The sequence below is a fragment of the Trachypithecus francoisi genome, unplaced genomic scaffold (genome assembly GCF_009764315.1).
Source record: "Trachypithecus francoisi isolate TF-2019V2 unplaced genomic scaffold, Tfra_2.0 Lachesis_group6, whole genome shotgun sequence".
NCBI lineage: Eukaryota > Metazoa > Chordata > Mammalia > Primates > Cercopithecidae > Trachypithecus > Trachypithecus francoisi.
The window spans coordinates 341,602-367,698 of NW_022681471.1; the positions used below are offsets into that span (position 1 = coordinate 341,602).

A 26,097-nucleotide genomic window follows, 5' to 3' on the forward strand; every position below is an offset into this window, starting at 1 on the left:
CTCCCACCCTATCATCTCCCCACAAAATTGTATTTAGTATGGAAAAGATTCAGAGGTGGTGGAATATTCTCTCCCCATTCTCACAAATGCACAGATACACACATGAAAGTGAGCTATGTGGGTGTTTGCTTTGGGGACAGACATTGTACCTTTTCTTTAGGTCTGGCCCTAGAGACCACGGACCAAACAGATGTTGAGTCTGATGCTGAGTCCAATTAGACAGTTATAAGTCCCATCAGAAAGTTATAAGAAAAAAAGATTGAATATAATGGCAGTCTAGAACAAAATACCTTCAACAGTTCATATACGCATGCAATCTTAAAAACAGGAACTGTTTTATTTCAAGCTAGAAGCTTTGAACTAAAAAAAAAAAGTCTTAATGTTATCAATAACACTTCAAAAATAAGGTAAAAATATTTTAATACATCATTTACAGAGGCCTCCAAAACATGCAAAATGTTTTCATGGTTCTTCTGCCTCAATAGCTAGTCCAGAACAGAAGCCATTAAAATGGGAGGAGTGCAAAGCCTTAGAAAACTCAACAGTCTAAACGCGACTTATGGAAGCAACAGGATATACTATCTCACATGTGTTCTACAGCTAAACTCCTGCACCCAAATTCCAGAGTGTCAAATCTGTTCATGAATATGCAAACCGTTGATTAAGACTAAAAAAGGAAATCAATCCAGGTTTTTCATGGTGAAGGTGGTGACTAGATGGTTCTTCTCAAGTCTAGGGTTCTACGATTTTACTTTATATTCACTAACTTTTCATATAAAGCAAATGGGCTTGATCTGATTCTCAAATCTCATCCAACAAAACTTTTCAATTATCTAAGAGCTTTGTAGAACAAGAATTGTGAATAATCCCATTGTACAACTCTAGCTGTCTATAGATTTGGTTATACCAGAGGTCAAACTGTGGCTCTTGTTACATATTATGCACAGAATTCCCTTCACAAAAATACTGCAGGAGACTTTTGTTCCTGAACAGCAACATGAGACCAAGCCTCCTGCCTTTATTATAGCAAATAAACATGCAATTAGGTGACATTCATGTAAGAGAGCAGTAAAGGCAATTATAATGTACACTTATCAAAGCTTTCTTGAAAAAGACATCACTACAGGGAAACAGTTCTAATTCATTTGAATCTGCAAACTGAAATGAATATAATTTAAATCTAGCTGCAAGTAATAGTTAAGCTCCCAAACATGCATATACATAGCAACATCAAGTCCTAAAGTGTAACTTCTAAAATGTTTGACTTTTCTAAATCCTAAGTATTTAATTCATTTCATAAACAACACAAAATTGATGCTCTTCATATAGGGAAGGAAATAGAATTTAGTGATCCAGCCTTCAATGCAGCTTGCATATGGCAATGGAATGAGCTTATAAGTTATACAGTAACAGACAGAATGAGATATATTGTACAAAATGTGGATAATATCACCACCATGGAAAAGATATTTAGCAAGGATGTTGCTGATCTTCAGAAAGCATGGCTGATGACATACTGTCATAATGCATGTTTCAGGTTCATCACATAACAGACAATAGCATCTAACAACTTACCTGCCTCCTGTATTCTTCCACTGGACTGTAGACTGTCCATCCATCCACGTTAAACTTTTCTTCATTTAAAAATGCAAATAATGGCTAGAAAAGGCAAAAAATAAAGTTCAGTGTGAAAGAACAGTCTACTATTATAGTACATCCTTTGATTTCTCGCAAAATAAATTTTGCCAGATTTGCCGACCATGAAATTACAACCCAAACCAAGACTTATAACAAAACAACAACAACAAAAACAGTGGAAAACTCAGATCAGACTTACGCTAACTTCTATCTTGAGTAATAGAAAGAAGCCTCAATTTTCTATGGCTATAAATCTCCCAATTGTTCTTTTAACGATGTTCCACAAAAAAAGCAGATTACCAGACCAAAAAGTGCCTATCAATTTTAAACAGTATTAGCAATTGATCAGGTACAAGCCACTAAAAAGAAAGAAGGAAAGGAAGAAAAATAAAATTCAGGAATTATTGTTAAAACGGTGCAACTGTCTCAAAAGGGAACAATGACGTGTTTGTTTTTAAAAAGACAGGATATTAAGAAAACTCTGAGTTAACTGTTCTCTGTGAATTCTGAATCAATGCCCTGGTTTCTGTGAAATGGTAGGACTCAGACCTCTCACCTCTTCTCTATCTATACTCACCCTCAATGTGCTGTTGATACATTTGATAGCCCCAAATACCATCCATATTCTAGTGACTAGTAAGGACCTATCATTCTCCAGCATCCCCTCTGAATTCCAGACTTGGCTATCCAAGTGTCCACTCTACCACCCCACCAGACTGCCTAAGAGGCATCTGGAGAACTCTCAACACATCCAAAGCCAAACACCCTTGGCTTCCCCTACCCAGTCCTGCTCTTCCCACAGTCTCCCCATTTCAGTACATGACAGCGCCATCCTTCCAGCTGATTGAGCTGAAAACCTTGGATTCATCTTTGTCACCACATGGCTACTACCCTGGTCCAAGCCTCCATGATCTCTTACTTGGTTGATTACAAAAACCTAACTGCTCCCCTGCTTTCATCTTTGTACTTCTCAAATCAGGGTGACAGTGTCATAGGTCAGATCAAGTCCTTTCCTTGCCCCAAATCCTCCTGTAGCTTTCTACTTTGTGAGGAGTAAAGGTGGAAGTCCTTCCAATGGCTTATGCAGCTGTCTGCCATCTGCCCATCTCCCCTACCACATCTCTGCTCTCAGACTCACTCGCTCCACGGGAGTCAGACCTGCCTCCTGTGCCACTCCCTAAAGGCACCAAGCACATGCCATTCTCAGGGCCTTTGCGGCTACTATTCCATCTGCCTGGAATTCTTTTACCTCATAGCTTCTTGTCTTACTTCTCTCACATCTCTGATCCAATAATCTTAATCAGTAAGACCTCTGACACCCTACAGAAAAACATGTTACCCTCAAACAGCATTCCCTATTCCCATCTGATTTTCCCTATCGCTTATGATCAGTTGACATATTACATATGTACTTGTTCACTGTACATATATACTATCCCCTCCCCCAGAACATGGGCTCCATGAAAGTACACACGTGCTTCATTCCCATCCTTTATCCCCAGTAACTACAATGGCGCCTGGTCAGAGGGAGGCAGAACACAGGCTCGCTGACCGAATGAAGACATGAAGGCCCACACAGCCCCTGTACAACCACCTTCTCTGGAGGCGCTGCGTCTGGGCACTTTTCCTCTATGTAGCTCCCTCCCCATCCATTTTCCTCTGTCATCAGACTAATCACTTTGAACACCAGTGTTCCCTCCCCTACAACACAGTGTATTTCTGGAAAAGCATCTTTCAGCAGCAACAGTTTTCTGCATGTGAATGGCAGGAAGTTTAAGGTGAAAAATGCCCAAGAACATGCTCTCCAGAATGTCTTCTCAAACTTTTCCAAGCACGCAGCACGCTCTGCAGGTCTCAACTCTGGCAGCCCTAGGCCCGAGTGCTGTTTATTCTGGATGGCTGGCATGATAAGCACGCACTGATAATTACGCTGACCTAGCTAAGCATGCACTGAGGCTTTAACCTGACACTGAATCCACAGCAATGCTTAATTATTCAGTACCACTGGGGAAAATAAGTGATTTCTGTTAAGTGTAACTTAAAGACAGAGGGACTTTGGGTGAAAATAGCACTAAAATGTTTGATGCACTCCTTTATCCATAAACAGAATATATGGGACATGCCTAAGCATTCTCTTGGCAATATATCATTACTGTGAACATCTGATACTGCACTGGTCAGTACTTGGCACAGGTAACATTCAGGATTGTTGAACGATTTGAATGATGTGCTGTTAACATGGTTGTAGACGGTTTGAGACCTAAGGCTCTACTATCACTTTAGAACAAAACCTAGAACTTGCTTCTTGAAATAAGTTCCTGACCTCAACATGATTTTTGTTCATTTGTTTGTTTTTAGTTATTTGCATCTCTCCCATGAAGCTCAAGTGAATATGGCAGCTTTTAAAAACCAAAGAGAAAAATTCCTAAATTGAAGGCCCAGACAAAGCTTTCCTTCCAGAAAAAAATCATCATGTGTAGTAACGCTATCAGTATTAACTTTCAAGCAGCATTTTCAACCTAAGTTACTATTTTTTCAATCACTAATGTTAAGCACCTTCTTATTTCTGCTTCCAGTATTCCTATATCTTACATGAAAATTTCTTTTTTTTTTTTTTTGAGACAGAGTCTCGCTCTGTCGCCCAGCCTGGAGTGCAGTGGCCGGATCTCAGCTCACTGCAAGCTCTGCCTTCCAGATTTACGCCATTCTCCTGCCTCAGCCTCCGGAGTAGCTGGGACTACAGGCGCCCGCCACCACGCCTGGCTAGTTTTTTGTATTTTTTTAGTAGAGACGGGGTTTCACCGTGTTAGCCAGGATGGTCTCGATCTCCTGACCTCGTGATTCACCCGTCTCGGCCTCCCAAAGTGCTGGGATTACAGGCTTGAGCCACCGCACCCGGCCATGAAAATTTCTAAGTTTACAAAATTGTTATCAGAAGATCAAAGTTATATGGCCTAAACAAAAATTATCTACATAACTTCCTTAATATGTTTTATAAGAGAACCTGAACAGAAGCAACATCAAATTTTTTTTGTCATTAGTATGAGACTGAGACAATGTCCCCATGGTAACCACACATCAGGTGGCCTCTCTCGTGAGATCACTTCTACAATGACACTTCACATTCTGACTAATATCCAGAATGAGTCAACTAACTGGTATCCTTTAACCCGAAACATGCCTATTAGAATTGGTGACAAAAACAACTCCCAGTTTACTCTTGATGCTAAGAGCCAGGCTTGGACCCCAAATATTTCAGGAAGAATTATGAATCGCACAACAGCCAAATATTTCTCCTCATGAAGTACATAGCAACATATCTAATATTGCACTGGAGCTTAGGGTAGAAGAGACTGGGTGCTTAAACCAATATTTTCACCATTCAAATAAATTAGCTCACAAACACAAAAAAAACATTTTTCAAAAAGCATTACTAGGTAGTGTTTATGTGGTGTTTTTCTTTAAAAACTAAGTTTTCCATAAGCTACTTGGTTCAATTGAAGCGAGCAGTCTGAAAGAGCCAATGCCACCATTTTCTAAACTTGAAAGTACGAGGACTTACTTTTCAGACATATTTTCTTTTTGTCTTAAAGATTAAGAGAATATAGGCTCTCAGAGTAATATAAAGTTGGATTATTACAAAAACAAAAATAAGTAACAAAACACATTCATCTGTACCTCATTATCAAAAAGTATAAAATTCCCTACAAGTGGCAACTTGTTACAAACCTAATTAAAACTCCTATTTGAAAATTGTTAAAGCCTAAAGTGAATAGGTTATATGTCTTGAGGTTTTTAGCTGTCATTTACTTTCTCTTCCAGACAATGTATTCTTGAACACTTTATTAATGTGTTGACACTTTCAACTATTATTCTTAAATATAACCTTGGGTCAAATTTTGACCCTTAATTTGGGAACTCTAAATCACATGGAGAGAGCTGGCTCTAGAGTATTTTCCATTATAACCATCAAGCAGGGCGTCTTATTTGCTAAATGGGTAATGATAAAGCTTACTCAACGAACACGTCCAAGTACTGATTTCATCGCCTATGGAAAATTCAAGAACGATTCAGTCCCAGTTGAGCAAAGTCTTAGGCAGAGAAGATGTTTTGCTGAGCATCACCTTTCAGTTGATGATTCAGCAAGTCCTACATGGCTTTCTTCTAGGGCGCAGTCCTTATCTAGGGCTCTGCCTCAGAATCGGGGGTGAAGTGGGCTGCTTTTTCCAGATACTAAACCATGCCCTGTGCCCTGCCTCACCCCTACTGAACCAGAATCTCTAGGGGGTGACTTTCTACCTCCTTGGTCCTAGAAGGGCCATGTGGGATGTACCAGAACTCTCAGGAATGTAGCCTAAGGATTCTGTGTGGTCAAGCTCTTAGGGAGCTCTTTAGTTTGTTTCAGATTATTTTGAAATAATTATAGATTCACAAGAAGTAAATCTTCAGCCAGCCTCTCCAGGTGTTAACATCATGTATAACTTTTAGCACAATATCAAAATCAGGAAACTGACAGAAAATACTCTCAAATGGCCACCCTCACCTTCCTCAAGTGAGCAAGTCATATTTTCCTCAATTTTGCTCTGTATTAGTATTTGGGCATTTCATCAATTCACAATTCACTAGATCCCTACTAGTCAAGAGATACTGTACATGGAGACTTTTTTTTTTTTTTTAAGCAATCATGTGTATTGTTTCTGGATTAAAAATAGCACAATGTAACATTTGAAAAATGTTAAAGGACAAACTTGAGATGAAATTCTCTGATTTCACACCAGGAATAAAAAACAGCTCTGACATAGGGAATATAACTTGTCATTTTAATTTAGCTACATTTATCATTGTAACTTCTGGGGGTAAAGACTCTGAAATGACAATAGATTTTAGCTTTCACTTAATTAGCCATTATTTTTAAATGGCACCTATATAAAGATGCACTGATTTCCTTAAAACATCTAGATTGGATTTTTGTTTATTTAGCAGAATCTATAAATATTAAGCAACTCTTGAGTTTCCTTTGAGGATGGACAGCTGTCTGTCACTGTTATAAGCTCTCTCCAGCTCATAATCAGGGGAATAAATTGATAAACTATGAACATTTAAAAGTGTTTTCAAATGATGTTAACAGCACGCAATGGCACAATTGAGGAACATGATTTTTCAGGAAGATGACTCTTAATGACCTATGTCTCCAAATACCTAAACTTAAAACTTTAGGGAACCACTTACTAACTGCTTCTGTTTTGTTTGTTTGTTTGTTTGTTTTTGTTTTTGGAGACAGAGTCCTGGCTCTATCGCCCAGGCTGGAATGCAGTGGTGCCATCTTGGCTCACTGCAACCTCCGCCTCCTGGGTTCAAGCAATTCTCGTGCCTCAGCCTCCAGAGTAGCTGGGACTACAGGCACGCATCACCATGCCCGGCTAATTTTTTTTGTATTTTAGTACAGACAGGGTTTCACTACATTGCCCAGGCTGGCCTTGAACTCCTGAGCTCAGGCAATCTACTACCCTTGGCCTTTCAAAGTGCTTGGACTACAGGTGTGAGCCACCACATCTGGTCTAACTGCTTCTTTCTGGATTAAATTTTGCAATGTTTGAACAGGAATTGAAGCTAGCTTTTTTTTTTTTTTTTTTTCCAATTTGATTTCTGAAATGAAAGACACTCATCTTTTAAAAAGCTTCCATCTACCATTTAAGGATACAGTAATGTAAAATTACCTCATTTTCATCTTTTAAACTTTAGAAACAAGACTTGTTCATGTAAGAAAAAAATGCTTTCATTAAAATTGGAGGGAAAAGTCTAAAATTTTAAAGAACCATAGGACGTATTGATATTTGGTAAAGCTTATAATTCTAACGCCCTAATGCTAGATAATGCTTTCTGTGTATTTCACACGACTTGACACAGTAAGTTCATTTATATCAGTTTTGACGCAGTTATTCCAAAAACCTGACAAAAGTTTGACAAAACAGGTCAAAAGCAGCTAGCACATAAATTACCATTTATACTTCTGTTTGCATAAACAATTCTCCTCATCCTATTTCTACTACTGACTAAATCAGTACTCTGGGGGAAATGGCTTGATATTCCTGTGTCATCATTGTCTTCATATATAAACATACATGTTTATTTATTCAGGAAAGGACCACAAATGTACATTTGAAATGTCATTTGAAGCTATTTTGGAAAAAAGAATATTCTTTACAACTTGTCCACTATCGTAATCATTTAAGGTTGAGATTTCTGAGGGTTCATAAATTGTCCCTCTTCTCACTATAGTTCTCTCTCCTGGCAATTTTGGCCACATCTATGCAAATGCTAATGAGGTGATGTGGATGTGATCCAGGCCTACCAAGTAAAGCTCTCCCCAAGCCAGAGCTCTGGATCTATGTAGTCATCTGTCTCCCAGGTATCTCTGCCTGGCTGTCTCACAGACACTCTCAACTCAACATATCCAAAATGGAACTTGCCACCTCTTCCTCACTCCCTTCCTATAGTCCCCATCATAACCACTGGCCCCACCATCGGTCTGGTTATTCAGGGTGGATTCTTCCCTCTCTATCATCCCATCCTCCCTCATAACTACATTCAGTCAACCACCAAATTCTGATCTTACCATCTGAATCTTTCTCAAAAGCATCATCTGGAATCCCTGTCCATTGCCCCATTTCAAGCCCTCATCATCAAGGACTGAGGTGACGAACAAAAATCCCCAGAAATGGTCTTCCTCTCTCCTCCACTCCCGTCCCCTCTACCTACTCTGCACACACTGCAGCCCAGCAATCTTTTTGAAATGGAAATTTAATCATGCCACGTTACTGCTTGAAACCATTAAATGGCACCCTTCACCTTCAGATAAAAAGCAGATGTTCTGAGTGGGGAATGTTAGGCTCTGCAACCTTTGGCCCAGCCTCCTCTGCCCCCAGTACTATCTCCTGTTGGTACCCCCACATGCACGCTGTACTTCCGGACACCAAACTGCATGTGGGTTCAGCCTGCATCTGTGCGGCCTCTTTGCATGCCCACAGACTGTTCCTTCAGTATGGCATGTCAATTTCTGCCTGACAAATCCTCCTACTCATCTTTAAGAATCTGACTCCTCTAGGAAGCCCTCCTTTGTGTTCCTGTGACATCCTGTGCACCACTCACTGTATCATATGCATCTGTTTGTTTGCATTACCCAGGAAAACAGCACTCCTTGGGAACAGGAAGTGGGTATCAGTTCTAGATCCCTGAGCACAGCCACAATGTAGCATTCTGTAATTGCTTAAGCAACAGTAGAAAGGAAAAGAAAAAGAAGAGGAACAAGGGGAGGCTCGGTTTCTACCATACACTGCAGCATCTTATAAAGCTTCAATAGTTCAAAGAGCACACCTGGTACATGAATAGAATAATTAATGCAAGACAAGAACCTCTTAGAAATAAAATCAAACACACAGAGGAATTTAGTATGAGATAAGGACAGTACTTCAAATCAGCAAACTAGTCAACAAATGATATTGCAACAGGAGGGGAAGAAAAAGTTGGATTCATATCTTATACTTCAACTGCAAATAAATTCCAAATAGATGAAATACTTAAATCTTAAGGAAGAAACCAAATTACTAGAGGAATATGAGATAATTTATTTTATTTATTTTGTTATTTTTTTTGGAGATGGAGTCTCACTCATTCTGTCGCCCCAGCTTGGAGTGCAGTGAAGCAATCTCGGCTCACTACAAACTCTGCTTCCCAGGTTCAAGCGATTCTCCTGCCTCAGCCTCGCAAGTAGCTGGAATTACAGGCATGCACCACCACACCCAGCTAAGTTTTGTATTTTTAGTAGAGACAGGGTTTCGCCATGTTGGCCAGGTTGGTCTTGAATCCCTGACCTCAGGTGATCTGCCTGCCTCAACTTCCCAAAGTGCTGGGATTGCAAGGCATGACTCACCATACCTGGCTGAGATAATTCCTTTTAAGTCTGAGTAGGGAAGATCTTCCTCATTGGGATATAAAGCCGAGAAGCTATAAAAGAAAAGTGTGCAGAAGAATTAACATGGCAGGCCTGAGGCTGCTCTCCTTAGACAGGCCCGCTTACATGGCTGGCCCTTGCCAGACACTTGGTAATTTGGATTTCAGCAGAGTTCTCACCATTCCCTCACTGGTAAGGTTGGTTCACTGTGCCTAAACTGTTTGTATAAAAAATGTGGTTTACACTGAACTCCTGCTTTTCTTCTGGAAGCCTGGAATTTTGTTTTGTGCTAGGCAGTGGGTGTTTACATGGTCAGCCCTAATAAACACTGTGGATACAAAGTCTCTAATGAGCTTCCCAGGTGGGCAACATCTCATATGTGCTGCACAACTCATTGCTGGAGGAATTAAGTGCATCCTGTTTGATTCCACTGGACAAGAACTCTGGAAGCCTGTGCCGGGTTTCCTCCGAATTTCAACCCATGTGCCTTTTCTCTTTGCTGGTTTTGTTTTGCATCCTTGTGCTGTAATAAGCCATACCTGTGAGTACAATCATATGCTGAGTCCAGTGAGTCCTCTTATTGAGTCACCACACGTGGGGGTGGTTTTAGAGCCCCTCAACACACAGACTCTCAAATGCTACCAAATGAATAGAAAACAATTCTCCATAGCAAAATCCATCATAAAGTCAAAAAACATACAGGAAAAATATTAGTCACTCATATCAAACATCACTACAGCTATTACATATAAAGTACCTACAACTAACAAGAAAAAGACCAAACATCCAAACAAAAAATAGGTAGAAGATACAGAGAATGGAGAAATGCAAATACAGATAGCTCAAACCTAAAGATATTCAATTTTACTCAAACAAGATAAATACAAAATAAAACTTAAAACTACATTTTCACCTATTAGATTGAAAAAGATTAAAAGATCAGAAAACATACTGGGTTGCTATGGTAAGCAGAATAAAGATCTCCCAGTCGGGGCTGGGGCTCACACCTGTAATCCCAGCATGTTGGGAGGCCAAGGAGGGCAGATCACTTGAGGTCAGGGGTTCAAGACCAGCCTGGCCAACATGGCAAAACCCCACCTCTACTAAAAATACAAAAATTAGCCAGGTGTGGTGGCCCACGCCTGTAATCTCAGCTACTCGGGAGGCTGAGGCACGAAAATCGCTTGAACCTGTGAGGTGGAGGTTGCAGTGAGCTGAGATTGCGCCACTGCACTCCAGCCTGGGCAACAGAGCAAGACTCTATTTAAAAAAAATAAGAAGAAGAAGAAGAATGTCTTCCCAAAGATGTCTATGTCCTAATAATCCCTCAAACCTGTGTTACGTTACCATACATGGCAATGAGGATTTAAGGTAGCACATGGAATGAAGATCGTAGGGTGGAGAAGCACATTCACTGGGCAATGTCTATTGGTGGATGGAAATAGGTACATGACAGTGTATATAGCTCTCTACCATTAGTGTTAAGGGGGAGGGAATGTGAATCAGTTAAGTGTATAGGCCTAAACTATCACTGGGTGGAGATGCAATAAACTGAAACCTTGGTTGTCTATGAGGAGGGAAATGAGGTGGCTGAAGTGTGCTGGGAGGGAGATAATTTTTCTGTATACCCTTTTACAGTTCCTGAATTGACAATCATGAAATATATTATTTACAACTTAAATTAAAAAGTAAATACTTATTGAATAAATGCTCTTTCTAAAAAGCAGAATATTCTCATTGATGTCTTGGTTGCTACTGATTCCGATTAATTCGCTCTATTTACATTAGTATATCCACTCGATAAACATTTACTGAGGCTCTACTATGAACAAGGTATGAAGTGGAGAAAAAGGCAAGGAAGACACAGCTTCTGTCCTTAAGGAGTTAGAAGTTATCCAAAGGAGAGAGATGAGGAGGGCACACAGAGACGAAAGCAGCAAGTGCCACAGGTGGGAGAGAGAAAATACTATGAGGCCCAGAGAATGCCCACATTACTTCTTGACAGATGGGGCTTGAAGGGACATTGTTGGTATGTGAACTACCCTGTAGGATAAGACAACTCCGGACAGGACAACAACAAAAAGGCACAAACGGCAGCCAAACTCAGAGAATACATGGCCACTGGCGAACACCTCCGTCTGCACTCACTCCACTGAGTGAAGACGGTAACAAAAAATGGAGAGAGGTGGGCACACTGTGAAAGAGACAGAGGTCTGCCTGCACACCGACAGAGAGGGAGGAACCAGCTGAAGTTTGGGGGCAAGGGATAGGAGACAGAATAGAAGTAGAAAGACCTCCAAACAATGTTCCAACAGTTTAGAAGAGAGGAGATGAAGATATAAACTAAGTCAGGCTGGGGAGGCAGAATCCCCTGGATTTAGTACATGCTACGAAACAGGGGCCAGGTATGGTGGCTCATGCCTGTAGTCCCAGCACTTTAGGGGGCAGAGGCAGTAGGACTTCTTGAAGCCAAGAGTTTGAGACCAGCCTGGGCAACACAGTGAGACACCATCTAAAAGAAAAGAAAAATAAATTAGCCAGGTGTAGAGTCATGGACCTGTGGTCCCAGCTACTGAGGAAGCTGAGGTAGGAGGATTGCTCGAGTCCAAGAGGTCAAGGCTGCGGTGAGCTGTGATTGCACCACTGCACTCCATCCTGGGTGACAGAGCAAGACCCTGTCTCAAAAAAAAAAAAAAAAAAGAAAAGAAAAGAAAAGAAAAACAAGAAAAGGAAGAAATGAAAACCTCTGATGGCCTTGATTTCGAATGTTCAAATGTGAATGAACAAGAGGATGATGATATCATTAAGAATAACTGGGAACACAGAGGAGTGGGTTTCTGGGGCATATGAGAGTCATTTGAAACAGACCTTTGGTGTTGCTTGAAGTTCTATAACAGCTACAGGGAAACATAAAGCTATAGATTTGGAAGCCATGCTTAGAAAGGCAATGTTCGTGGACATGAGTTTGCCCAGGGCATAATTCAGAGCAAGGACAGACTTTTGTAGAAAACCCATGTCTAGATGGTAGAAGGATGCAGAGGAGCCAGAAAAGAAGTGAGAGGCAGAGAACTTAGATCTCAGAAGCTATGGGGAAAGTTAGGTTTCAAAAAAAAGAGGGAGAGAGATCTGCAAATGTGATGGTCTATATGCCATAATGGGACTTCTGATGAAAACACCTAAAAATGCTGGATATAACTGAGACTTTTTTTACTCAGAAGCCAAAAACAAACTGCAAACAGGAATGCAGACAGCAAGAGGAACACACCGGCTTTCACTTTTAGGCCACTTCCAGAACTGGTTTTCCTGGCCTCTTGGGGCACAGGAGATAGGGCCTGAAGACCTGGCCCACCCAAAATGAGGAGTCAAATTAGAAACCTCCTAAGTGCTATACTCAGGGAAGGATGAATGGGAAAGGACCACCTGGGGACTTCAGGCGAACCTTCCTGTCTAGATTATTGGTGCTGAGCAAGGGAGGAAACAAATCCCTACCACCATCCTCCACTAGAAATTTGTCGTCACAAGTCAGCCCTTAAGTAGTATGTGGACCAAACTCACAAAACTTGGATGGTTCCAAAAACATCCAACCTGAGAATTTAATTCATAAGCGTCCCAAACCAGTTGTGCTTCAAGATGCCTGGCAGAAAGAAACACAAATCCTCTCTTGGTAAAACTGCCTTCAGTCATAGCGCCTCAGAGTCTTCTCACAGATAAAGTTCCAAGGAATAGGAATCTGCAGGCAATAATCACAAGACACACCCACATCAGACACGAAGTGCCATGAGCCAGCAAACACACACACCTGTGGTAGAAAAAGGCCACACAGACTCCAGGTATTGTAATCATCAGATGCATATTATAAATTATATTTAATGTGCTTTCAGAAGTCAAAAAGAGGATGAGAAATCTGAGCACAGAAGAAGAGATTATAAATAATGGCCAATAAATCTGAAAAACAGTCAAATAGAACTTTTATAATTAAAAAAACATAACAATGGAAATTTTAGCAAACAAAAACTCAGATCAGGCACAGCCGAAATAGAAGATAAAACTGAAGAAATTACCCAGCTTACATTTCAGGAGAGACAAAGGAAAGTTCCATCCATCAGTATTCTTTAGATTTTATACATATTTTATAAATATCCTCTTGTATCTACTCAATATTTTAAAAGCACCACTTTGAAAGGAAGGGGTGGAGAGTTGAGAGTCAAACGATAGTGCAGTTGAAAAGCATATGGTCTAACAGACTACCAGGTTTTCTAACTTGTAGGGCCTTGGGCCATTTTCAGAAGAATCATTCCACTCCAGTGAGCGGGCTAGAAATCTGGTTGCAATGAGCTATGGAGTGAGTGGATGCGGGCGGGGAACTCTATGCTTCTGACCATAGACAGCAATGCTACAGGAGACCAGGTGAAATGTCAGTTCCAGAGGACAGGCAATACGGAGAAGAACCAAGCACATTTCAAGGCTGAGAGGGAGAAGGTGGTGGAGACAGAGAGATCAATGAGAATAGAGGACCAAGTCTTAGAGGAGGCAGGAAGGAAGGAGACTTAAAAGCGTAACTAGTATGTCAATTTGCCAAGTTAACTGTTGATTCAAGAAAAAAAAAGTCCTGCCCAAAAAGGAAACAAAACTAAGAAATAACTTTTAGTCATCAGGCCACATTTAGGCTAAAAGCATGTGTATATGCACTTCATTTCAGTGTCCCTGCGAAAATGAGCTGTTTCTCTTTATGTAGTAATTCCATAATCAGCCCAGAAAGTAAGGGTCCACTAAATTTAAGCCTCGTTTAAAATTGCAAAGCAATTTATAAAAATTTCCACATTTCTGAGGCACAAAATAAAACATCCTATGTGGGCTGGGCACGGTGGCTCACGCCTGTAATCCCAGCACTTTGGGAGCCCGAGGCGGGTGGATCACGAGGTCAAGAGATTGAGACCATCTTAACATGGTGAAACCCAGTCTCTACTAAAACTACAAAAATTAGCCGGGCCTGGTGGTATGCGCCTGTAGTTCCAGCTCCTCGGGAGACTGAGGCAGGAGAAGCACTTGAATCGGGGAGGTAGAGCTTGCAGTGAGCCGAGATCGTGCCTCATGCCACTGCACTCCAGCCTGGTGACAGAGCAAGACTCTGTCTAAAACAAACAAACAAAAAACCATCCTATGTCCTATGTTAATTCTCCATTCACAGGATCATTTATAGGATCATTTATACCTGTCGTTCAAATGATCATAAAAGATATATACCTCCATAATGTACTCTACTAACTTTTATGACAATTTTTTTATAAGTAAGCACAATTGGAGTAGAGCAAAAGAGGACACAGGGTAGATATGATAGTATTTAAGCCATATGGCAGGGCTTGATGTGGTTCACCAAAGTTAGGCAAAAATAAATAAGCAGCAAAGACTATGAAAACCAAAGGCAGCTGTAATAAACACCTGCAAATGCTGATGAGCCCTGCTCACAAAGGTGCTGCTGCTGTTTGGAAGACCTTGCTTCCATCCTTTGCATGCAATCTAATGCACTATGCCAGCAGTCCTCAGAAGCTGCTGGTCTCCACAGCAAGGTCGTGCAACCCAGCTGCTTCTCTCCTGAAATTAGAGCTAGCAAGAGCAAGTTCCCTCACCTGTGAATTTTCTGACTGACATAAGAAGGTCAAATATCTCCCACCACACACACGAAAACAAAAATTTCACAACTATATGACTGCTAATCAGTTCATAGAATAACAGAAATACTGTGATGCTAAAGAGCTTAATGCAGAATGTCAAAGAAGAGTGGCAAGTGCAGAAACATAAACTTGAATGAGCCATGTTTCCCTAAAAGTAGTAAGCCTGAGCAGGGTCAAAAGATGGAAAGAAAAACATGGAAAACCATTTCTGAAGAATTCTTTTCATACATATCACTGCCCCCCATATCTCACCCTTCTAGGTCAGCTGCTTTCTGGATTTAATGCTCTGACTTTCAAAGAGTCCTTTCTCAAGGTACAACCAATGGTTTGTTAATAAGAATACTAATCTATATACAGCATCTTTCTTTTAAAGAGCTTAAAGTGCCCCACATGTTATCATGTTCACTTTATTAATAGTCTTGGGCAAAAGTGTGCTGGGTAATCATCCTTATTCTCTACACCTGCTGGGAAAACAGCACACTAAGAACAGAACTGACATTTATTGGGTACTTATTGCATGCCAGGCAGCGTCGTAAGTACTTTACATTTAATCCTCACAAAACCCCAACGGGATAGAGACTGTTATTATCTCCATTACAGATGAGAACACAGAAGCGCATAAACATTATGTGACTTCCAAGGTCACCAAGCAGGTAAGTGACTGAGCTGGATTCAGACACAGACCACTGGACTCCAATGGCACATGCTTGTTACCACACCAGAAGGGCTCTGTAAACATGTGCCTTCACGGGGTCTCCCCAACAGTGGCTGCTATAAGCCTGGCACCTGGGTCTCAGGCTTCATTTCTTCTAGCCCTAGACTTCCTTTATGTGAGTCTATATCCCATGAGTTTATTCATAAACTCTAAACCTTCACTTAAAATTCAAGAAAATCTATGTGCGCCTATCGCTGTCAAGGTAGATTTAAGTGACTATATTAACACCTACAACAACTTAAAGTGCATGTTATTCTACATATTCTACCATTACCTAAAATGGTGTTTTTCAAACTTTTTGGACCATGATTAACGGAAAGCAGTGCACTTCAACACCATGCGCCAGTACACACATACACTGGAGAGAAATGTTTCACGAAGCCACACTCATCCATATTATGTGTTATGTTCTTAATATATTCTATTCTATTTTAAAATGCTGGCTGCAACCTAATGAATTGATTTTATGACTCACTGATAGGTCAGGACTGACAGTTTAAAAAACTCTCATCTAATATGTGTATTATCTCTGATTATCCCATCTGAGTAAAAAATGAGCAAACAAAGAAAATCAATAAAAGAACAACTTTGCCATTGAACATATCACCCCAACAACCAACTCTTTATCTTTCTGTAGCCCTATCAGGCTCTGTTCAGTTATACATGATTTTAATTTCTGCCTTAAAAAAAATCACCATACTATCAAAAACACTGACATTTCTTATTAAAATACATCATTTACCTATCTATTACTTATCTATTTTTGGCCAAAATAGAAATGTTACTTAAAAAAAAAAGTGTGCATCTTACCAGATTGACATAACACAGAAACAATGAAGTTAATGGTTTGGGGTGAACTCTGTGTGGCTGAACAGCTCAAGTTCAATTCAAAGTGTAAGCCATGACTTGAAAACATGGAGTGGTGAAAATACTAATGGGACAGAGGCCAGAGAGAGCCAAAGGGGTGGTCTGAAATGAAAAAGCCCACTCATGGTGTGTTCATGACCTGGCCAGAGTCAGGACCCAGCTTGCTTGGCCTCCAGACACCATTTCATAGATGCAACAGCAAGTTCACTTCTGACTTCAAATGCCAATAAAAATCACTAAGATAATCTGCAGCTGGCTGAACAGTTCCACTAATATTAACAAAGTAATCTTTTTCGAGCAGGGGTCCTTTGTATTGCTCAAGACAATCGGGCTTATGCTACCTCTAGGAAAGCCCTTTTTGGCACACTCCCACATTCCCCACTGTGACAGTTAGGAAACTTTTCTTCCCCTCCTGTCTCAGAGAAGTAACGGTCCCTTCTCCTTTCCCAAACTGCCCCACAAACTGGGCTGGGTCCCATCCCCCTCTGCCTTCTTCAGGATCCTGCTCAAGTAAAGATCCCTTCTCTCTTGTGCCTTAAAAAGAGACAAGATTGGCCGGGCGCGGTGGCCCAAGCCTGTAATCCCAGCACTCTGGGAGGCCGAGACGGGCGGATCACGAGGTCAGGAGATGGAGACCATACTAAAAAAAAAAAAAAAAAAAAACCAAAAACTAGCCGGGCGAGGTGGCAGGCGCCTGTAGTCCCAGCTACTCGGGAGGCTGAGGCAGGAGAATGGCGTAAACCCGGGAGGCGGAGCTTGCAGTGAGCTGAGATCCGGCCACTGCGCTCCAGCCTGGGCGACAGAGCCAGACTCCGTTTCAAAAAAAAAAAAGAGACAAGATTTCTTTCCACAAATATATTCATTTTCCTTTTTCAAATTCTAAGGTAAAAACATTCTTCCCTCAACATGCCTGCTACTCTTTTTTAAACCAAGTATGCTTCCTTTAACACCTGCAAACTGGTGTTTGTTCCCTTCACCCTGAGATCATTTTCTGAGATTCATAAAAGTTAAAAAAAAAAAAAAAGCCAGGCACTGGACCGGGCACTAGAGTTGCAAAGATAATAAAAGGAGGTCCCGACTTTTTAAGCAGGTCACAGTTAGGAGGTCAGCTCCCCCAGGGAGCTTGTGATCCATCTCCCTGGCTCTCCCAGCACTGACACCCATGACATCCTGTTAATCCTTTCCAGGCTCTTCCCTTGCCTCTGTAACCATTCAGTTTGCTGGCTCCTTTCCTATCTTCACTCCCTAAAAGGTGGCCTCTCCCAAGATTCTGGTTCGGGACTTCTCTATTACATACCAGGATTACTTTACCAGGGCCCCACAAAGGGGCTTCAGAGGGGCCCAAAGTCCTCTAAAATTTTAGGTAAGGTTTTGTATATGACTGCATTATTTGAGGGGAAGAGAAGCTATAATTTACTTCGTATTCTCAAAGGAGCCCATAACTTCAAATGACTTAAGAACCTATTCCAAATCTACATCTCTAGACTCTTTTCTGAGGGGCAGGCCTTCAGTGGCTTGCTGTCAATTCTGTCAAAATACATGAAATGCTGTGTGTCCAAAACAGAATTCATTGCTCCTTCCCCTTCCCCTTTCTTCCACCTGTTTCTGCAAATAAAATCTTTTTCTGACTTTCCTACTCTGTGCATAGTGCCCTACCCTCATCACTCAAGTTCCAGACCTCAGAAGTCCTTCACTGGAAATTGAATCCATCCTTCAAGGCCCTACACTAACAACTATCAATTCCATGCAGGCTTTTCCAATTTTGGTTACATGTGGTCTCTTCTTCCTGTGAGTCCCCAGTGGATTTCCTTTGCGTTTCTCTTGCACAACTGAATGTATACTATCATATTGGGGCTAACCATATTTGTCACATCACTACTGTTTGACTGCCACATCCCTCAATGGGACTAGGTACCACTCATCCTACACACTACTTATCCTTGAATGCCCCCACTGCATCGTGACACCATCCAACACAAGACATGAAATGAACCTGACTGATGAAACAGTTACACATGTGGACTTGAGTATCAGGGACTGCTATTCCAAAAGCAGGTTCAAGGGCTGATCTGTTTCAATCTGTATCTTGTATTGATGACTGGCAAACTGTTTTAAGGATGACTTTCAGTGATCAAAACCTAAGATAATGTCATTTTCCAAAACTTCAGATGAGCAACTCAGTTGACCTTTTTTTTTTTTTTTTTTTTTTTGGCAGTTTGTTACTTTATTGACTTCCTAAAACAAGAAGCAGGGATTCTCAGCACAGGTATGAAAAATATGGCCAAGTACCACAGACTTCAGAAATCAAGCACTCTGCGGATGACTCCAATAACAGCAACAGAGATTTCTAGGTTTTGGTGTTAGATTTGCAATATTCAGAAACATCCATCTCATTTGTTTCCATATAGTGATTTTTCCTTCCTTCTACTAAACCCGAGTTCAAGAAAAAAGCCATCATTGCAAAACTCCCATGCAGATGCCACTGTGCTGACAGTAGAGAGAGAAATAAAGGCTGATCCCTGCCTTGATAAGCTCATAATTTATCAGGCAGTGGTAGGGGGAGGTAGGAGGCAGTTATGACAAAATTATTCCATAAGGCACACTGAGATAAGTGCTCTGATAGAGGAACTTGCAAAGACTAACAATTGAGAGGTAAGATGAACTCTCACGGGGGGCACACACATATGGCCTGGAAAAGGACAGAGGACAGATTAAGATGTTGAAGGCTGAGTGTGTGGAAGATGGGTATGCAAGAGACGAGGGGATTGCAGGTAAAGGGGATAGCAAAATCTGAACCAAGAAGGTACTGTGTGTGCTAGGAGAGCATAGGGCAGCCTGGTGCAGCTGCAGTGTAGGGCACAAGCTATGAAAAGTAACTGGGGGTTTGTTTTTTGGGGAGTAGAGGGTGATACAGTAACATGATCATAATTAAAACAAAACAACAACTGACAGCATTGTGTAGGATTAGCTGGAAGGGGAAGAAACTGAAAGAAGGGAAGCCAGTTTGGAAGTATGGATTAAGGTAGGAAGCATAAGTGGAAATGACAGGAAATAGCTGGGTATTGCTACTAAGTAGAACTTACAGGATTCAGAATTGATGTGCCTATGGGAGGAATAGCAGGGGAGGAATTGAAAAGCTGACTTCAAGTTATCAAACCTAAACAACTGGGGATCCTCAAACTTGCGGGACGTATAGGATGAAAGGTGGGTCTAATGAACTGCAAAGAGGTTATGGCAACGACGAGTTTGTGATTCTATCTTTTTTTTTTTGAGATGGAGCTTTGCTTTTGTCACTCAGGCTGGAGTACAATGGCACGATCTCAGCTCACTGCAACCTCTGCCTCCGGGTTCAAGCGATTGTCCTGCCTCAGACTCCTGAGTTGCTGGGATTACAGGTGTCCAGCACCACACCCAGCTAATTTTTTAAAAATATTTTCAGTAGAACAGGGTTTCACCATGTTGGCCAGGATGGTCTCGAACTCCTTACCTCAAGTGATCCACCCACCTTGGCCTCCCAAAGTGCTGGGATTACAGGCGTGAGCCACCGTGCCGGCTGAGCTTGTGATTCTCAGACTCCCAGACGAAGGAATTTGAGGGTTAGACTCATTGGACTCACTCAAGGACAGTATCAGGGTTACATCTGAAGTCATCTACATAGCAGTGACGACTTTAAACTAAACGAAACCATCAAGGCAAAGTTAATAAGGCGAGAAGAGGGATAAGAGTGAAGAGATATTTACATTTAAGGAAAAGACAGAGGTAATGGAGACTGGAAAGGAACAATCAAGATGGTGCAGGAATACAGAAACCAAGACTTTCAAGAAGACAGTGGTCAAAATGGTTGAATACCAGAGAAGAGATCAAACAGAATGAGATGGAAATGAGCCACTAGATTTGGCCAGTAATGAGCTCCATACTGGAATGGGTTGGAGGAATGAATGCACTGGAGACGAGGATAGGCTAGAATATTCTTTCCAGAAGTTTGGCAATGAAGTGAAAGATGGGACAGTAGTATAAGGGGAAAGCCGGTCCAGCACTTGACTTTTTTAGGGGAGTATACCCTAGAAGAAACAGAAGATACCAGAGAAGGGGGATGGTCGATGAAGCAAGATCTTGCAGGAGACAGACTGGGGCTTCAGCTCCTTCAAACCTGCCATTCTGTCAATTTCTGATAATTTAGGGCCAGATATGCATAAATCAAGACAGAACACATTCCTAATTGAACTTTCATCAATTAGACTCACAGTCTCACTTTCATAATAATTAAGAAGATGTGTTCCCATCAGACTCTCTTTTTATCCTAATAGAATTAAAAACTCTAATATAGACATATTTTTAAAAATCACATATTTAATCAGAAACTTAGAAAAGGCTGAAAATAGATTCAATTATGAGATGAGCACATTTGTTCCCAAGCATGACAGTTTCATCTGTGTTCAACACATGCCTCTTTTACTTCAGGGTCCCTTCCATCACCTTGGGTTTAGTCTGCAGTATGATCATCCTATACTTAAGATAAAGGCATTTATACAGTATATGTTGTAAATAATTATTTCCTCACTCTCCCCTTAGCAGGTATTTGCATCTAAGTTCAAGTCAAACTGACGAGGAAGATAGGGGTTAGAAGATTCGAGCAAGGCACGGCAGTAAAAAAGGAGGTAAGGCTGAGGCAGGATATAAAGAAATATCATTCTAAGAGCAAAACTCATAGAAAGGCTTATTTCAGTCACGCAGTAGAGTAAGGTTACTCCAGTAGTTTGGTGAAGAGGAAGGAAAAATTTTAGGTACACATACTGAATCACCTTTGGACTAAGTCATAGATTACAACTAATTAAATGCACAATAAATTGGTCCTGCCAATTACATACTAAATGCGATCAAATGACATTTGAAAGGTTATTCTTTTCAAAAGTAAACCTGCCCCTATTCAGCTATTGGTGCAGTACCTACACCACACATCTATATTTGCTCAAATGGCATTTAGACTCAGAGTTTGTTCCCATTTACAACTGGAGCCACAAAAGCCTGACACTCATTGCTTATTAGCTCCAAAGGTGAAAGCAATGAACTCTGGGATATGACCTCACAGTGTCGCACTCAGCCACCGAGTCCGCCTCACTACCGCCTACATTTTCAGGCGGGATGCCCAAGACTGAGGGCACACTCGGGGTTGGAAGAGCACAAGGTGCCTTGGTGAAGCTCCAGGCTCATGCAGGGCTCTTGCTAGCCTCCAGGGCTTTCTGTTTCAGTCCCCTGGGGCAATCCATCCCACGCAGACTGACAGGGGAGAGACCTATTCCCTCTGGAAATGATGAAATTATTTAATAAACACCCCCACAGACACATCACACTGGGAAACACAACATAGACAGTAAAAGAAAGAGGATCCCAGCTCGCGGGCAGTTTTCACAGAGGAGGCACTGAGAACCTTCCCACGCTGAGGAGCACGCTGGAATTTACCAGACTGTGAGCCAGGGGAAACGCGTATCTCGTGAGGATCTCAAACATATCTCTTCTGCTGTGGCCTTCCTGTTTCAAAGCGAACCTCAGGTTTCTCATGTCCTGGGGGCAAAGGAGAAGTATGACAGTTCAGTCTTCAAAGAAAGTCATGTTAATTAGCAAGAAATCTTCCATTCAATTAAGGGAGAAATTCACTTAACCTAAAAGGGCAATTAATCTAAATTACAAAAATTGCTTTGTTTTATATGGTAATTTGATATATCTGGCTTAAGAACACCTGAAAATATTTCCATCATAGCCATGAATGTCAAGACAAGATAAAGCAACTAGCACTAAGGAGAAGATAGAGCTAAAATTCATTTTATAAAAGGAAAAAAAAACCAAACCTTGCCTTGCACAAGATCTATTATGATCCATTTACTTTCACTGGGTCTGAGTTATTTAACAGCTATTATGGTCCATCTACTTTCACTGGTTTCTGAGGTATTTTTTAATTTTTTAAAATTTATTTTATTTTATTTTACTTATTTTTTGAGACGTAGTCTCTTGTGGCCCAGGCTGGAGTGCAGTGGCATGATCTTGGCTCACTGCAACCTCCGCCTCCTGGGTTCAAGGGATTCTCGTGCCTCAGCCTCCTGAGTAGCTGGGACTACAGGCACACACCACCACGCCCAGCTAATATTTTGTATTTTTAGTAGAGATTGGGTTTCTCCATGTTGGCCAGGCTGGTCTGAAACTCCTGACCTCAGGTGATCTGCCTGCCTCGGCCTCCCAAAGTGCCAGGATTACAGGTGTCAGCCACCACACCCAGCCCTGATATTTTTTTAATTATAAAACTATTTTATTCAAACAGCCCTTCTAAAGAGTACCTGCTATCAAATATAATCTCAACATTGTCAAACATGTCATTAAAATAAAGAAGCTGTCTTCCTAAATGACATTTTAAGCTCTCCTGCAAGTAATATATTTTTATTCTACAATTTTACCTTCACAGAGTTCCATATAAGCCACATTAAAGTAGCCCATATTAGTAGTAACTATACTTCTGGGAACTAAAAATAAACAGTCAAAACCAGATTTTAAAGGTAGCTTCCAATACACATCTGTTCAATAAGCAGGAAAACTTTCTTTTAAACCAAATCCAGAACAAATAAGCTCCTTTAAATGTCAATTTGTATTATATATACAGATATAACATTCTATCTTATTTTCAAGACTGGAGTTTTTTTTAAGGTTGTCTCTTTAAAAAAAATCACTTACAGTGCTGTGACTGAGTGATAGCTCTGCATTGGAACCCTACACTCTGCAGTGCACTTTCAACTTTCATTGCAGACAAAGGAGTGCTATGCTGGACCACGGAGCCACTTCAGGAGCGGTACAGACCTAGTTGTTGCCCTCTTGGATATCACAATCTTCATTTTTTTTCTAGGTGCTTTTCCCTTCCTTATCTCAAGAGTACTCTTAACGCTTCCCAAGTCTTCAGTCTGAAGGACCAGCACAGGCTATGGCCTTCACAAGACATCTCCAAACACAAATAGCAGCAATAAAGTAGGAAGAACTAAAGTCTGAGACCACTCATAAAGAACTTGAGATTGAGCACTCTGTACACAGACGACATCTACTAGGCCTTGCCAGCTCCAAGATTCTGTGCTTTTTTAAAAAGCATGTCACAGAATAAAGTCCAACAATCCATTCATATCACCTCCCAAGAAAATTGGGATACTAGTTATTGGTTCATGATGCAATGAATAGTTAAATAAGGGGAATAATCATTTCAATGGGATGATATGCATTAAAAGGGTTTACGACCAGCCACAAGTGCAATACTAGAGAGTTGAGTACTCTCAGGGCTCAGGCCCTGTGAGGAACTTTCTTCTAACAGCCGCAAGTGGGATGGTAACTCTGTAACATCATTCTCTTCACTGCTTGGCAGAAATTAGACCATCTCTACATGAATATTTCTTCTGATCTATCAGTGATTCAAACAGCTACTTTTAATGTGCCAAAGCACAAGTGATTCAAGTAACTTCTTTTTGCCATCTGATTAAGATGCAATTAAAGACAGAATATTATTCTTGCCAACAAAACTGAAGTAGAAAAGGCAAATGACTCACAGGTGGCAGATCACCAAATCTGTAACAGAAATAGGAGCACAGACTAACTGTAAGTTCCACCTGGTCTCCTCAGAGTTTGAATCATCAGGGAAAGATCCACATGGGCTAAGAGTCTCCCAGTCAGACCCTCAGCCGTTTTAACAGCCGGGTCATATGGTGATGTTCCAAGCCTCACTATAGTAAGAGTTGAAGAATACATGCCCCTGCTGCAACGACTCTGAAGAATTGATTTATTGAGGCGTCATTCTTTTTTTTTTTTTTTTTATTATACTTAAGTTCTAGGGGTACATGTGCATGACGTTTATATCATGTATAACTCCCCAATGCAATCCCTCCCTCCTCCCCCCTCCCCATGATAGGCCCCAGTGTGATGTTCCCCTTCCCGAGTCCAAGTGATCTCATTGTTCAGTTCCCACCTATGAGTGAGAACATGCGGTGTTTGGTTTTCTCTTCTTGTGATAGTTTGCTAAGAATGATGGTTTCCAGCTGCTAAAGAAACAACACCATCACTGCTCACTTCAAAATGCCACACTATGTCTTTAAGGCGAGTACATGGGAGTGAGGTGGGGAAAGAAAGAGAAGGCTTGGTGGTGGTATGGTTTTACTTTACTTTTTTTGTTTGTTTGTTTGAAAGACTCCACACAGGCACCAGGGGCTAGTATGGGGCCTGCAGGGTAAGATTTGCATATTCAGAACTACCTTTCTCCTGTGCTGGACAACATCCTCTGGGACTTGTATCTACTGTGGGAAAGTTGCTACTGGCAAGCAGAAATCTCTATGTGCATTGCTGGCATAAACAAATCTACAGGAGTTGTAACTACTTGTTTCAGGAGAGAAATGCAGTTGTATCATGGTTATTGCATGCAGGCGAAAGTTGACCTATAAGAGACAGGACAGTGAGTCTTTTATCTCACTGCAGCAGATTTCTCTATATCAATGTCAGGTTTGTTACTGAGAAAATGGAATATGATTCTGTGACGTCAGTGTTTCTGGGGAGATCATTTAGTTAAAAGGTTGTGCTACAACATTGTTCTAAGCCATCACCTTTGGGCTCATGCTAACTCCAAATATATACATATGTAACATTTCAGAATTATGCTTGGTGAGTTGTTCCTACGCCTTTTGTTCTTAAATAGTCAAGGGTGAAAATGTGCTTTGTCTCATTCATTTTGGGGGGATTGATATTTAAGTACTAGTTTTTCCTATTATAAGGCAGAAAATAGGGTTTTTTCAACACTGTAAGAATGAAAGTCACCTCAAAACTGTCAATATAGCAACCCCATTTTCCCTTGAGTACTCTAATATTAAACACTCTACTCCCATAAATTCTTTTATGCAAAATACAAAAGCCTTCCTTCAAAGTAAATTCCCATGTTTCCAGGCCCCAAAGGGTAGACAGTAGTTGGGATAATGGATAAAGCATTAAGGTAGCTTGAATTAAAACACCACCAAAAAAAGCTGAGGTGGATGGTAGTGGTGAATTTCAGTTAAGATTTAATAATGGCATCATCCTTTAGTTTCTGATAGAAAAAACGAGTCTTGATCTTTTATAAACTGGAAAGAAAAACACCATATTGTAGCATAATCCAAATATAAGCACACAATGTTGGTTTTGAGAAATCGCAGTGTATGAGATTAGGAAAAGGAGACTTAGTGTTTGGTTCTGGCTCTTGCGCTGGC

General features: G+C 41.0%; 1 protein-coding gene across 1 annotated transcript in view; it reads right to left on the reverse strand.

Annotated features, from left to right (window-relative positions):
* The window catches only part of MTM1 (myotubularin 1), a 115,231-nt gene that overhangs the window by 35,341 nt on the left and 53,793 nt on the right, over positions 1-26,097 (reverse strand). Inside the window, 2 exon segments of the mRNA XM_033202074.1 lie at positions 1,576-1,659; positions 22,304-22,405. Of these exon segments, the coding sequence (XP_033057965.1) occupies positions 1,576-1,659; positions 22,304-22,405 (186 nt within the window).